A 12,318-nucleotide genomic window follows, 5' to 3' on the forward strand; every position below is an offset into this window, starting at 1 on the left:
ATTCATATATAATGAAAAGCTCCGGAAGGAGATGAGAGGGAAATTGGCAGAAGCAATACCTTAAGGAATACTGACTGACGATCTCCCCAAACAGATAAAAGACTTGAATTCTGACAGCCTCAAGCAGATTAGATAAGGAGAGAACCAAATGTAGATACAGGTTCATAAAACTGCTGAAGGTCAAAAATACAAAGAGAAAATCTTAAACGTACTCAGAGGGGAAAAAAGAGACCTATTTTCTTCAAAAGAGAGAAAACCTGACCACTGATTTTTCAATAAAACCAGTGAACACTATTGGTGGCTTCAAAATTCTGAAAAAATGTAACTGAACCTTGAGTTCCATGTCCTGCTAAAATATCCTTTTAAAAAGTAGAATTAAAACTTAGAAACATCTTGCACTTAGGAACCCTAGACAGCACTTCAGAAGTATACTTGGGAACCATTTAAAACAACAGGATAACCTTAATAAAAAGCACAAAAATGTGAAGAACATTCCACTAGATGATGAAAAGGACATTTTTTTTTTTTAACAGCATGAGAGCTGAGACAAAGAGGCAGAGGGTTGACATGTTTGGCCTCATTTGGAAACCTGCATGCCCAATGATTCAAATTTTTATTCACTTTGCACATGTCTGAGAATGACTGGGACAGTGCCCTGAGTACTGATAATGTGTTTATAAACAAATTGTATCAAGTCAGTGAATTTGCAAATATGGACTCCCTGAATAAAGAGGATCAACTGTATGGACATATGTAGTATAAATGGTGTCTTTGTAAATACTTCTAATGAGGTATTTTTAAAAATAGAGCCATAATAGTAAAATTCAGCTAATTAAGTTTTGTGGGAATATAACAGTCCTATGCTACTTTATTTATAGAGCATTAGAAATAATAAAGTGATAGCATTGCAAGCCACTCTAGTCTTTTCTCTTTAAATAGTTGCATGAACAGACTGAAAAAACTGGTGCATGATTAAACTTATGGTGAATGATTTTGACACTGAAATAAATGTTTTAGATTTTTTGAATTATTTTAAACTACTAAATAATTCGTTTTATTCATTAAGCTTCTTCTTCTTAAATGATGATATTACATCTCTAAGAAAGAACATAGATGAATTTAATACTTGTTGAATAGTAAAATATTTTTTCCTAAACGTTCACAGTGACTGTCGTGAAGAAAAAGTAAGGAAGCTCACACCTGGTGAAATGGATGAAATCCGAGAAATATTGTCAAGAAACCTCTATCAGATCCGTCAGCGAGTAAGAATAATTTATTTAGCAAAATCGGTCCTTGCCTTTGGAGTGGGAAATGGCAACCTGCTCCAATATTCTTGCATGGAGAATCCCGTGGGCAGAGGAGCCTGCGGGGCTGTAGTCCACGGGGCTGCAAAGAGTTGGCCACAACTGAACGACTGAGCACCCACATACTTGTCTTTGCTTAAAAATGTGCCTGCAGATGAGACGCTGTTCATTACGGGGGCTGTTGCCGCCATCACGCCAGCCTCTGCAGGGCCCACACCAGCTGCTTCCTTCCCTCAGACCCCCTGCCCCCCAGGGGCCTGTCCCGTTAGGGTACAGCTGTCCTCCCAGACAGCTTGGTCAAGGCTGGAGGCTGGAATTCCAGGGAGGTAAGAGTTCTGCTACCAAAGACTTGGAGATAAAAACACGTGTTATCTAATGGGGAAGAAAGTTAATTGATTGCTCTTTAAACTTTTTGAATGAAATAGCTTTATCACTTAGAAGACTTTTCAAAATGTGTTTAACCTTCTTCGTTTGTAAAGTGCAACCATTTCTTCCCTTGCTGTATCTTCGGAGCCATTTCTTTCAACCCATTTCCATCACGGAGCCTCCTTCTCACAGTTCGCTGGTAATATAGCCGACACTCAGTGTGTGCGGTTTGCCAGCCCCCGTTTCCGTGCGTTGTGGGTCTTAACTCTTCATCCTCCAGCAAGTGGTGTTACTATTGTCTCCATTTTATGGATGAAGAAACTGAGGCACAGTGAGGTGCCCTGGGGCAGGGACACAGTGCTTCTCAGGGATCCCGGTCACTCACATCAGGGCCTTTTCTGGAGCTTCTTAGCTGACCTCACAGCCCATCCCATTCCATCTGACATCACAGCGGTTCCACTCTTTTCTTAAAGTTCTTTTTATTTATTTAAAATATTTTTTCAGTCATTGTTGAGTACAATATTGTTTCTGTTCTGGCTTTTGGGCCTGGAGGCATATGGGAATCTTAGTTCCCCAACCAGGGATTGAACCCACCCACCTTGGACTGGGAGGTGAAGTCTTAACCACTGGACCACCAGGGATGTCCCTTAAAGCCCCTTTTAATAAAGCATCTTTCTATTTAAAATGAGACAAAGCAGTTGTGGCTTCCAGGCTCAGCTATTCTTTCAGCCTTTGGGATCTGTATTCAGACTCCCCCTTACCCAACCGTGCTTCCACCTCACCCACCCACCCATACACCCACAGAGCGAGGGGTCTGAATTCATTCCTCGGACTGTGTTGCTGTCTTCTGCATCTCCACTTGAAATGCCCCACTCCTTCAAGTCAATTGATCCATCTTCTCCGATTTTTAAGGTTTCCTCAACACCCTCTAAATTATTCCCTGGCCTGTCTTTGAATGGGCTATCACTTAGAGCTCCTACATCCCACATCATTTTAGCATTTCATTTCACAATTCTGTATTATTTTGTTACTTTCACATGCTCAGCTAGATAGCAGATTCCTCAAGGCAGGAAATGAGTGTGGTTCTGTGGTACTTCTGTTTATCTCTACTAGATCTGACATGTTGTTTAGTCAATATGTTGTGTCTCACTCTTTGCTACCCCATGGACTGTAGCCTGCCAGGCTGCTCGGACCACGGGATTTCCCGGACAAGAACACTGGAGTCGGTTGCCATTTCCTCCACCAGGGAATATTCTCAACCCAGGAATCAAATCCTTGTCTCCTGTTTTGGCAGGTGGATTCTTTACCACTGAGTCACCTGGAAAGGCCAGGTGTGATACAGCTCTGGGGATAAGAATATTCCCAAGAAGTATGCATTAATTCTATCAGAAAATGAACTTAATTACTGACTACAGTTTATTTTAGGAAATGGATTTCTGTATAGCTTATAGCTATACTTCTCCAAGCCAGGCTTCAACAGTACATGAACCGTGAACTTCCAGATGTTCATCTAGAAAAGGCAGAGGAACCAGAGATCAAATTGCCAACATCTGTTGGATCATTGAAAAAGCAAGAGAGTTCCAGAAAAACATCTATTTCTGCTTTATTGACTACACCAAAGCCTTTAACTGTGTGGATCACAACAAACTGTGGAAAACTCTTCAAGAGATGGGAATACCAGACCATCTGGCCTGCCTCCTGAGAAATCTGTGTGCAGATCTATAGGTCTATAAGTCAGGAAGCAACAGTTAGACCTGGACATGGAACAACAGACTGGTTCCAAATTGGGAAAGGGGTACTCCAAGGCTGTATATTGTCACCCTGCTTATTTAACTTATATGCAAAGTACATCATGAGAAATGCTGGGCTGGATGAAGCACAGCTGAAATCAGGATTGCTGGGAGAAATATCAATAACCTCAGATATGCAGATGACACCACCCTTATGGCAGAAAGCGAAGAAGAACTAAGGAGCCTCTTGATGAAAGTGAAAGAGGAGAGTGAAAAAGTTGGCTTAAAACTTAAACATTCAGAAAACTAAGATCATGGCATCTGGTCCCATCACTTCATGGTAATAGATGGGGAAACGGGAAACAGTGACAGACTTTATTTTTGGGGGCTCCAAAATCACTGCAGATGCTGACTGCAGCCATGACATTAAAAGATGCTTGCTGCTTGGAAGAAACATTATGACCAACCTGAGTGAGTGAGTGAAGTCGCTCAGTCGTGTCTGACTGTGACCCCATGGACTGTAGCCTACCAGACTCCTCCCTCCATGGGATTCTCCAGGCAAGAATACTGGAGTGGGTTGCCATTTCGTTCTCCAGGGGATCTTCCCGACTCAGGGATCGAACCCGGGTCTCCTGCATTGCAGGCAGAAGCTTTAACCTCTGAGACACCAGGAAAGCCGCCCCCCCCCCACAAAAACCTAGACAGCATATTAAAAAATAAAGACATTACGTTGCCAACAAAGGTCCATCTAATCAAAGCTGTGGTTTTTCCAGTAATCATGTATGGATGTGAGAATTGGACTATAAAGAAAGTTGAGCACCGAATAATTAATGCTTTTGAACTGTGGTGTTGGAGAAGACTCTTGAGAGTCCGTTGGACTGCAAAGATATCCAACCAGCCCATCCTAAAGGAAATCAGTCCTGAATATTCATTGGAAGGACTGATGCTGAACTCCAAGTTCAGGTGGCTGATCTTGGCCACCTGATGCGAAGAACTGACTCACTGGAAAAGACCCTGATGCTGAAAAAATTGAAGGCGGGAGGAGAAGAGGACGACAGAGGATGTGATGGTTGGATGGCATCACCGACTCAGTGGACATGAGTTTGAGTAAACTCCGGTTGTTGGTGATGAACAGGGAGGCCTGGTGTGCTGCAGTCCATGGGGTTGCAAAGAGTCGGACATGACTGAGTGACTGAACTGACTGACAACTTATAGAACTAAAAATGTATACCCTGGACAGCCCTACTTTATAAGTTGTATGGCTTCAAATATTGATTATTGCTGGTGGAGACAGCCACTTTTCTCAATTTGAAGAGAAATGCTCTCAAGTTAATTAGAGGGTCATAGCACCACCAAGTGGCCCTAAGTGGTTGGTTTTCATACCAGTCACTATCAGTAGAGAATGTATGACTTCTGTTTTTTCCCCAGCCACTACTGATGAGTAAATACGTATAAGGTACTTCAAAGAAGTCAAAGATGTTTGATGAATTCAGTCATTTTTCGATTTAGAAAGATCATACTTTTCAATGAAAAGTATTCACTGACTTTTACTAGAACATGAATTTTTTTTCCCCCCTTAAGTAGAGAATTTTATTTGGTTCAATCAAACACAGTTATTGAATATATGTGGGGCTTCCTAGGTGATGCAGTAGTAAGGAATCCACCTTCCAATGCAGGAGACACGAGAGACATGAATTTGATCCCTGGGTCGGGAAGACCCCCTGGAGAAGGAAATGGCAACCAGCTCCAGTATTCTTGCCTGGACAATCCCCATGGACAGAGGAGCCTGGTGGGCTTCAGTCCAGAGGGTCACAAAGAGTCGGACAGTGACTGAGCGAGTAACAACCCATAACAACACAACTTGAAATTTCTACCGTTGTTACCGAAATTTGTTACCAAATTTGAGATTTGGTAGAATATGAATTCTTTCAAAGTTCATGAATATTAATAACCTTTGAATGTTAACACAATTGGAAAGAATGTTCACTTCTCTTCTTCCCGCACCGCCCCACCCCCGCCCCCGTACGGTCATCATCAAATATCTCTTCAAGCTGCAAAGCCAAAGAAATGTAGTGAAGTGCTGGAACTTGCGGGCAGTGGTCAGTGTTTTGGTAAAATGTCACTGGTGTCTTCATTTCAGACCTTGTCCTACAACCGACACAATCTGACGGCTGACACGAGTGAGAGGCAGGCCAAGGAGATCCTGATCCGCCGGCGGCACAGCCTCCGGGAGAGTGTTCGGAAGGACAGCAGTTTGAACCGGGAGCATCGGGTAAGGCCTTCACGCCTCTGGGACGCGGGAGGCTCCTTCAGCAGAGCCCGCAGCCGTCCCGGGGGAGCTGGCGACAGGACGGGGCGGTGGGGGGCTGGCCCACAGGAATCCTGGGGTGGAGCCCATGGTAACACCTTCCCAGGTGTTTCTGAGACACCTGTCATGTTCCAGACGCTGTCCGGGCACTTGGAATACGTTGGTGTGAACAAAACTACAAAGCTCCCTTCCTAGGTAGAATTCACATTCCAGTGGGGGGAAGGCCACCAGAAACGGCCTGAATAAGGAAATTGTTATGTTAGAGGCAATACGTGCTGTGGACAAAGTAAGCCAGAAAGGGCTGAGGAGGGAGGTTTGGGAAGATGGGGACAGGTCAGGCAGTGTGCAGCGTTAACCTGAATGGGGGGGGTCAGACTTCATTTTGGGGAGTCACGGTTGCTCTTTCCAGGGAGAGGGTGCAGCCTGAAGGTGAGCCAGTCAGCGTGAGTGGAAACTTCCAGAAGGCCCTGTGTCTGTGTCCGGAGAGTTTCAGATGTTCTGTGTTCAGCACTCCACTTGGTCCAGGGCCCTGTCCTAGATAAGGAAACCACTTTAAAAGGCGATTCTGGGACTTCCCTGGTGGCACAGTGGATAAGAATCCACCTACCAATGCAGGGGACCCAGGTTTGATCCCTGGTCTGGGGAGATGCCACATGCCACGGAGCAGCTAAGCCCGTGATCCACGACTGCTGAGCCTGAGCACTCTAGAGCCTGCGCTCGGAAGCAAGAGAAGCCCACGCACTGCAACAAAGAATAGTCCTTGCTCTCTGCAGCTAGAGAAACCCCACAAGCAGCAACGAAGACCCAGAATAGGCAAAAGTACATAGTTTTTTAAAAAGTATATTGTGATTGAATATAGCAGGCACTGCATCTCATTGTTAATAATGATCTGTATTGCACTGTTAGAGATCAAAATGGTTCTGTCTGAACAGTATTACATTTTATGTGTGAAATGTGGCAGCATCAACTAAAAGTTAAACTAGAGGGAAGGAAATCTAAAAAAGAGGGGATGTATGTATACATATGACTAATTCACTTTGATGTACAGAAGAAACCAACAACAACATTGTAAAGCGACTAAACTCTGGTAGAAATTAATAGAAAACAAAAGAAAAAATGTTAAAGAAACTAGAGGCTGTGGCATTGGAAATGCCAGCAAGTTAGCGATAGTGATATTTTTAATTCTATCATTTTCAAGATTTATTAAAGCGAATACAACTTAAACATGCTACATTTTTCATATACCTTCCTCCCTATATATGTAGGTTCTAAGTCTTTTTTTTAGTATTGCTCTTATAAGCGGATGTTTCTGTGGCTTTTCTTTAAGAAAAGCCAGAGGTTTTCACATCCTGTTCCTAAGGGTCCCAATTTATTTCTGTTTTCCTTAATAGTATTGATTTCTGTGGTATTTTAAAAGAGGCTTTCCACATTTTAAATCAAATGATTATCACTTGGAACTTTATTCCCCATCCTTACAGTTCCTCACCCAGTCATTTTGGAATCAAGAACTAAGATTTTAATTTTTAACACCAAGATTTGCTGTAGACTTGTAAACTTCTAACATATAATAAATGGCGTGACACCTAAATAAGGTTTTCTATTATTTTTTTTTTACAGGCTTCCACTTCAACCTCCCGATATTTATCCTTACCCAAAAATACAAAGCTTCCAGAAAAGCTACAGAAGAAAAAGAATGTCTCTAATGCAGGTAATGAAGGCAGTTGGAGCAAAAAGACTTTAAACTTATTTATTGATGTTTATAAAATAGAAAACTTTTCTGTTTTCTTCTCTATTAAGGACAATGAGTTCAGTCATTTGCAAACATCATAACATGGTGACCTTTATTAGTGTTGCATCCTTTTGGAATAGAGTTTGGTGCATGCTGTACACAATTTAGTTTTATCCCATAATGATTCTGTTTGACATAGCAGAAGGAACTATTGTCGTCGTGTGACTGGTGAACAGGTAAATAGAAAGTTGTCCATCTTCAAAGGTTTACATTTAATTCTGTAATTCTTACTATATTTCTACTTTAAATGTTCATAATTTTAATATATTTTCATAAAGGCAACCATATAATTGACTTTCAGCTCTCATTATTAAAGCTTTGACATGAAGGCTAATATCTCTTTAATTGATGGTAATCTTTATGTAGATTTCAAGCCATACTGGTGTTTTGACCATTTTATGAAAATGTAAAGGAAATAAACCTGCACATGAGATCGTAGATCAGGACAAGAATCTGCATAATAGCAGCTAATTATTGATCGGTCTCCTGTGTGCCAGACACTGAGCTGAGCAGTCCGGGACCGATTGGATGGAGCAAGTGGGCGGGCAACTGCTGCCACATGGTCTGTCTGACATCCAGCAGGAGGCCCAGTGGTAAAAAATCCGCCTGCCAGAGCAGGAGACACAGGAGACACGGGTTCGATCCCTGGGTCGGGAAGATCCCCTGGAGAAGGAAATGGCAACCCACTCCAGTATTCTTGCCTGGAGAATCCCACAGACAAAGGAGCCTGGCGGGCTACGTCTATGGGGTCACAAAGAGTCAGACATGACTTAGTGCACACACATACTCATTCAACCCTTACTAACATCTCTTGAACCTTAGTTACTTCATCTGTAAAGCGGGTGATCGTGAGGATTCCATAGGTTAATGCATTTGAAAGTGCTCAGTACAGCAGCTGGTACATCAGAAGTTCTTTAGAATTAGTAAGTGTGCACACTTGTGGACACAGATGTTCACAGAGCATATGCACAGTCCCAGGACTCAGGTGGAGTCAGGGTGAGTCCTCTGGCTTTTCTGTGTGACCCCCAGAGCCCCAGGGAGGGCCAAGCAGGTGCCAGACCAGTTGCTTGTATCATCTTCTCCCTAAAATGCCTGCCCACGCTGTCTTTCTTTTGCTCCCTGGCAGGTGGCAACAGCAGCGACTCCGACCTGGAGGCGGGGACCACGGTGCTCAACCTGCAGCCTCGGGCCAGGCGCTTCTTGCCAGAACAGTTCTCAAAGAAAGCCCCCCAGGCCTATAGGATGGAGTGGAAGAACGAGGTGGACGTGGATTCCAGGCAGGACCAACCCCACAGCTCCCCAGCTGCCCACAGTAAAGAGGGGTGCCCCCAGACCCCGGGCATGCTCTGCCAGCCCCTCCTCTCCAAAGGCCACTTTGGCTCCGTGCGGGGTGACCGTGTCCACGAAGGCATCCGACCCAAGCCGCCCCCCAGGCTGGTCCGAAGGGCCTCGGAACCTGGAAACCAGAAGGGTCGATTTGGGAGCGAGAAGCCTTAATGGAAATGGCCAAAGCAGACCTGGGGGGACTGGCCCCGCCCAGCTGTGGCTAGTTACCTAGCAACCTGACACAGCAACGAATCCACTTAAACACTCTATGCATCTAAATACTGTCCTTGGGTAGAAATCACGCCAGTGGCCAGTGATCCATGGGGCAAATGGTCATCCCAGGAAGAAGAAAATCAAAGAAAAAAGTCCCCTACAGTGTCTTTGATGACTTGTTGCTAGCAGTTGTGTTCTTTGCCAGCCTAAAGAAAGAGAGAAAACAAACCAAAACACTTGTGCCTTTATTGAACTTGAAGGACAGAACTTGAAATTTTTAACACACCCTTGTTGGTGAAAGTTTTAATATATACATATATGCCTCAGATTTTATTTATGAAAAAATATGTATATCTGTAATTAGTTTTTCAGTGAATGGCACTAAAAATACTCAGAACACCTTTCCACGGCATCCAGGGCAGCTTCCACAGGATGGGGGGCAGGTCATCAGCTCCAGATGGGGGGGTGTTTCCTGATGATTCTGAGCTGATGGCTGTTGGCTAAGAAAGATCACAGCATGGAGCAGAGATTCCTGAGGACGCCAACAGCCAGAACATCTGGGCAGATGAGGCCTGGCTGCCAGACTGTAGGGCCTCTGAAGTTGTGAGAGTCGGCTGGTTTTTAATGTGTTCCTCTTTCTACTGTGTCTGTGGGTGATGTACAGATTCCATCTCCCCGTCGTGTTTAAATGGTACCAAGAGAAAGGTGAAGGGTGTGGGTGAAACCAGCTTATGCTGTGTGACAGACTCAGGGCCAGTGTGGGATGAAGCTTGGCCTCATGTGCTGGGTGAGGGGTGACAGGACAGTGCCCGCTTGTAGCCGGCTGGCGGGTTTTGTGCAATACTGGGGGGACGGTGCAGGAGATCCCCTGTTACGCCCATCCATGACCACCTGCTTTAGGACTTTTCTGTAGAACATTCTAGAACTTTTAATCCAGGACAGAGGCTCCAAGCAGACAAGGATAAAGGTTGAGATAAATGATATTCCGACCTTTAACAAACTGGTGGGGATTCAGGTTTTGAATTTCATACAGGAAGCACTTTGGAGAATGTGGGAGTTCTTTTTTTTTTTTTTTTTGCACTAGTCTAATTTGTTACCTCTCCCCCGTCAAGAAAGTAGTAGCTCAAATTCTTCATATAAAAATGAATTCTACTCATCTACTTTTTAAAAGTACAGCAGAAAGACCAGAGATGGAACATAACCATTAAAGATTAATACTGGAATCGCTCAGACTGTTGATTTTCTTGGCCTGTCACTTTCCCCTGAAAAACCTTTCTATAAAATTTTGACTTGAACAAAACTTGAAATTTCTGGGGATTTAGATATGAAATGAAGCCACTCTCAATGGATTCACATTGGAGAGACATTTGCTGTGTCTCTCTCTTGGAGACATAGCAAAGGATACAAGTGACCGCATGTAATTGCTGGAAAAACAAGAATAAATTAATCCAAAAGATCCGGTACTTAGAAATTCTCAGGCTTAGATCTTGTCCCTTTCTTCTACCCTCACTGATGTGGAGAAGTAAATCTCCTACCCTTTTTTCTCATGTTCTAAAATCTTGAATACCGCTGGATTATCAAGCATGAGACAGAGGGAAGGGTAAATACACCAGGTACAAGTGTAAAAAGAGTACCATTTCTTTCCCAGACTCCCCCAGGTTGATTGGTGGAAAGCAATGTACACACAATTTGAAGACTACAAGCTTAGGACTCTGTGCCAAAATTCTTAATTTTAAATGGAAATATTTATATAAAAAGTATATATTTCATCTGCTGGAAATAAGTTAAAGCTGAATTTTAATGTAGAATCTTTATTATAGGACTGTGATTCATCAAGAGATGTGATGTATATTTTTGAGATTTTGAAGAGTAAGTTACAGTTTAGGAAATCTGAAATGGAAAGTTGAAATGTAAAATAATAACCTTAAAATAGATGTCCTGATTTTTCCTGGTGTCCTAGATTAATAAATATCACAAGGAATCTAATATTCTGGAACTGAAGGAGAAAACATAAAAATGTTTATTAGATACTTCTTGTTAAGCACATAGACGAAATTCAGCTTTCACTAATTAAAAGTCAGATTAAAAAAAACTTGGGTATTGTGTCAATTTCTAAAAAATGAACACGTCATTTTATCTATAATTAATATCATTTTTCCTTAATTGTGGAATGGTAAAATTAATGAAAAATAAATGTGACTTTATTTAACTTTATACTTCTTTTTATGTAATTAAATTCTAGACATTATGGGAGAGTCTATGGAGTTGAAACCCTTTAAATATCATAACAATCTAAATTTCTGTGGTACAGAAACATCCCTACCCTTATAAATAATTCCCCTGTTTCAAATAGTACTTGATACAATCAAGTTCCAATGTGACCATGGAATTTTGCTGTGTCTTTGGTGTTTGCGCTAACAAATTTGAACTATTTATGAATGCAAATTCAGGGCTTATTTCCTTTTTTCTTTTCATTTTTTTTTTTTAGGTTTGGGAACATTTTTAACTTGTTTTTATTATTATAAATATTATTTATATATTATTTTAATTTTTAACTATTGTAATTTATATTTTGACTGCACCACACAGCATGTGAGATCTTAGTTCCCTGATCAGGGATGGAACCCATGCCCCCTGCATTGGAGGCTCCGAGTCTTAACCACAGGAGCACCCAGCTTATTTCTTTATATATGATGCTAAGGCTGGCTGTTGGGAGCTGGGAGCAGTTATGTCAGTTAGCAGACAGTTAGAAGTGAGTCCCAAAGTCTGACACTTCTTAAAAATATGCGTTTGCTGTATATGCCCCCAAACATCTAGAGTGAAATTCCCTTGGGCGCTTGCTAAGCTTTGTAGTGGGGGTGTACCATTTTACTTGGGGGGGGGGCGGGGCATGGGTGTTTATATAAAAAGAGAGAAGCGTGGTTATGTTCAGCATGTTTTGCGTTTGCTACATCACACAAATCACGTTTATGTTAAAACTGGCATTTCACAAACAAGTATGAGAACTATAGTATTTTATTAGTTCATTGTGCATACTTGACTTTACTCTTTCAAGAGTGATAGAAGAAAAAAAAAAAAGAGTGATAGAAGGGTTTCTTTGTCCAGTTGAAGTAGCTGTGACATTATCTCTTGAGGCCTGAACACTGAATATTGATTTCTTTCATCAGTCTGAACAAGTCAGGCTCATGAGTATTCTGGGGTTTTCTGTTTTTGTTTTCCCCACTTTTACAGCAAAATGTGTAGCTTGCTGGTACTTTACTTTTTAAATTATTTTTTCAAGTC

General features: G+C 42.2%; 1 protein-coding gene across 2 annotated transcripts in view; it reads left to right on the forward strand.

Annotated features, from left to right (window-relative positions):
• The window catches only part of SLC9A2 (solute carrier family 9 member A2), an 88,149-nt gene extending 76,899 nt beyond the window's left edge, over window positions 1–11,250 (forward strand). For both annotated transcript variants that reach the window (XM_020874893.2, XM_070475608.1), the window contains 4 exons: window positions 1,166–1,262; window positions 5,541–5,672; window positions 7,326–7,416; window positions 8,624–11,250. In XM_020874893.2, coding sequence (XP_020730552.1) covers window positions 1,166–1,262; window positions 5,541–5,672; window positions 7,326–7,416; window positions 8,624–8,994 — 691 coding nt within the window. In that variant the 3' untranslated portion in view covers window positions 8,995–11,250. The remainder of the gene's footprint in view (window positions 1–1,165; window positions 1,263–5,540; window positions 5,673–7,325; window positions 7,417–8,623) is intronic.
• Window positions 11,251–12,318: the final 1,068 nt, after the last annotated feature.

Source organism: Odocoileus virginianus, chromosome 2, assembly GCF_023699985.2.
Source record: "Odocoileus virginianus isolate 20LAN1187 ecotype Illinois chromosome 2, Ovbor_1.2, whole genome shotgun sequence".
Lineage (NCBI taxonomy): Eukaryota > Metazoa > Chordata > Mammalia > Artiodactyla > Cervidae > Odocoileus > Odocoileus virginianus.